The 3103-nt window shown below is 49.6% G+C and overlaps 1 protein-coding gene across 1 annotated transcript; it reads left to right on the top strand.

The window, feature by feature from the left end:
- Window positions 1-331: 331 nt before the first annotated feature.
- LOC104500483 (armadillo repeat-containing protein 1) lies at window positions 332-1345 on the top strand (the record flags this gene model as incomplete). Its single annotated transcript, XM_010144139.1, has 3 exons — window positions 332-448; window positions 528-602; window positions 1154-1345. Coding segments are annotated over 3 exons (384 nt in total), but the record flags the coding sequence as incomplete, so codon positions are not given.
- Window positions 1346-3103: the final 1758 nt, after the last annotated feature.

Here is a 3103-nt window from a genome sequence, read left to right as displayed (position 1 = left end):
AGCCGCTGGGAAGCGCTCGGTCAGGCTGCAGCCCAGGTGCCTGACAGAGAGCAGCTTCAACATGAGCGCCTCGGCAGCCAGCGCTTCAGCCGGTCACGGCTTAACCAGAGGGGACTGTTTAGCTGATCGTACGGAGAAAAACATTCTTTGCTTTTCAGCAGTTTTCTCTAATTATTTACAGTTGATTCCATCCTTCTTTGACTTCTAAGGTGTAAGCAATTTTTCCTTCTCTTTTTTTTTTTTATGGCAAGAGAGTCTTAACAATGAATTGTGAGCGTGTGCACCTGATGTATTATGGAAGGAGTTCAGCTGTGGGGGTTTTGTTTTTCAGTCTCGAAGGAACCTTTGTGAAGAAGCCCTGCTGAAAATTAAAGGTGTCATTAGTTTTACCTTTCAAATGGCTGTCCAAAGGTGCGTGGTCCGAATTCGCTCAGACCTAAAAGCAGAGGTGAGTGCTTGGTAACCCTCCAGCTCCTCACGCTGCTGCCTTCGGGCACGCTAAGCTCGTGGCTTTCTCTGTGCTGTAGGCGCTGGCAACGGCAATAGCGTCAACGAAAGTGATGAAGGCACAGCAAGTGGTGAAGAGCGAGAGCGGCGAGGAGGTAGGAGATGGATGCTTCTAAACACCAGGGGGTTTAGCGTGGCTGTAGCACCTCTCTGCCCGTGGCATCTGATGCCAGGCCTAGGTCTGTAGGCGGGAGAGCTGCACATACAGTACCAGGGGAATAAAGGGTGTCCTGCGTCAGGACACAGAGTCATAGAACAGCGTCACGGAACTTGCTGTTCAGAAGAAGGATGAAAATACTGTAACTGTTTCTTTCTGTAATGACACGGGAAGGATCCCAGTGAACCTTCCTTTTCTGGCTGCAGTTGCTGGAGTGTTTGTATTTCACGTTGACAAAGGGCCACATCTGTCTTTGTCTGGTATTTTTCCTTCCACGTGAAGCCAGGGCTGTTCTTGTGTGCCCTCTAAGCAGAGCAGGCTCCTGACATAGAGTAGGTGCCGTTTCTGTCCCGCTGTCGGGGGGGTGGGGGTGGGTTGGGGTCTCACCACACGTGTGCCTGTCCCCCTCAGTCTGTGCACGTGCATCACTTCATTCCTGTGCCGAAGTTACAACATTCGACAGAACTTTAATCTGTTGTGGTTCATCAGATGCTGGTTCCGTTCCAAGACACCCCGGTGGAAGTAGAGCAGAACACGGATCTCCCCGAGTATCTACCTGAGGACGAAAGCCCTTCCAAGGAGCAGGACAAAGCGGTGTCTCGCGTGGGCTCACACCCGGAAGGTGCAGCGAGCTGGCTCAGCACGGCAGCGAACTTCCTGTCGCGATCTTTCTACTGGTGACTTGTGTCTGGTGTTCAGAGACTGTGTGAAGGAACCAACAGGGGGGCCAGTTTTCCAGCGGTGCGGTGAACTGCCAAGTGCAATTTGCAATAAATCCTCACAGAAGTTTTAGATGAAGCGAATGTACGCTGCGTTTTACATTTTATTGGACGTTTAGTGCGATAGGGCAGGGGTCGAGGGACAGAGGCCTCCAGTCAAAGCATTCTTGCATTTGTTTTCCATGTAGATTTTATTGCTTCACTTTTAAAAAATGGGTCCACTGTCACATACCAAACGTTTCTGCGTATAGAGCTTTAAGTTTGACTTCATGTGAGACACACGCTAGGGAGACTCCCTTTAACTCGAGTCTCAGGGCCTCTGTGAAAGAAAATTCTTAGTAGCTTGAGCTGTGCATAAAAATAAACCACCCTTTTTATTTCTGCATCCCGTTGGCCGAACAGTATTTTCTTTAATCTCCTAGATTTGACTCCAGAGAAAAATAGAGTCTGCCTCTTTTTTTTGCCTTTATTTTTGCCAGCCACGTTTGCGGTGTGAGCAGGACGCTACCCTGTCGCTATGGAACTAGAATCACTACAGACTTGAAATGTATAACCCATTAAGTATATTGGATTTTTTCCCAGCCTGCCCTTAACCATTGGAGTGCTTGAGATGAAGAAGCGAGGGATTGAGTACACACAGATATGTGAACATCCTTCGTACAGGCAGTAAACCAGGATGGATTTGTGGTGGTGGGTGTGACTGCCTGATACAGGTGGCTAACAGCTACCACCGGCTGCTGTCTGGGCTAGCTGGGAAGGCTGGAGCAGGAGAGCCGTGGTCTGATGTAGTGCCGACCCGCCGCAGCTCTGTCTGCGGAGAGCCGGGGGCTGTGGGTGGTGTTTGCTGAAGGAGTGGTGTCACTGTTAGCCAGTATTTAGTGGTGACTGAAACTTTAGACGTGAAGAGTAAAGGCGAGCTGAACGAATGCCTCTGTGCCGCAGTGCCACCCTCACGGATTGTGACTTTAACCCTCTTTATTTCTTTACCCAACAAATCCGATGTGTAACTACCGTTCCCTCCTAGTGTCTTTCATGAGCCTCCCGTGAAAGCGCCTCAGCTTGGCCAGGCTCAAAACCAGACACAAAGAATTGGCTTTACCTTGTCACTGACAGTGACGGGGCTAAAGACGCCTTGGTAATTCCTGTGAGCGGAAGCGATGGTAACAGCAGAACTTCTGCAGGTAGAGAGGAGCGTGTCTCCGAGCGGTTAGCAAACGCCGCGTGCCCGGGAGGGCTCGGGACGCAGAGCTTGAAAGCTGCAGGGCATCGCTTGGCTGCACCAGAGAAACAGAGCTGAGACCTTCGAACGCTGTCATAAACCTCGTTATACAACGCTTTTGTGTGGTGATGTACTTGCTGTAATATTAATTGTATTTACCACTCAGAAAATAATTTAATGCATCAAAGTTTTTCCCTGTGTCTGCCCACAAGGAATAAAAAAAATAATAAAAAAAATCACAGGCTGTCGTAATACTAGAGGAATGCTGAGGACATGGTAGTGTACAATAACGCAGACCGGAGTTCACCCGCCCGAGTTAACTGTCGCTGTAGGATCAAACAGAAACAAAAGCTTGTGGGCAGGCGAGATGTCTCCTGTTTTTTAATATATCCTCGATTCAGGTTTACACGCACAGGTTGCAAACCCAGGCTCTCCAGGGCATGTACTGCTTTACCTGCGCCATCCCGCTCCTCGTGCTGTCTGGGCTGTTACGGTACCCAG

This window comes from Buceros rhinoceros, unplaced genomic scaffold (genome assembly GCF_000710305.1).
Source record: "Buceros rhinoceros silvestris isolate BGI_N320 unplaced genomic scaffold, ASM71030v1 scaffold46700, whole genome shotgun sequence".
Taxonomy (NCBI): Eukaryota; Metazoa; Chordata; class Aves; order Bucerotiformes; family Bucerotidae; genus Buceros; species Buceros rhinoceros.
This window is presented reverse-complemented; position numbering and strand designations above follow the sequence as displayed.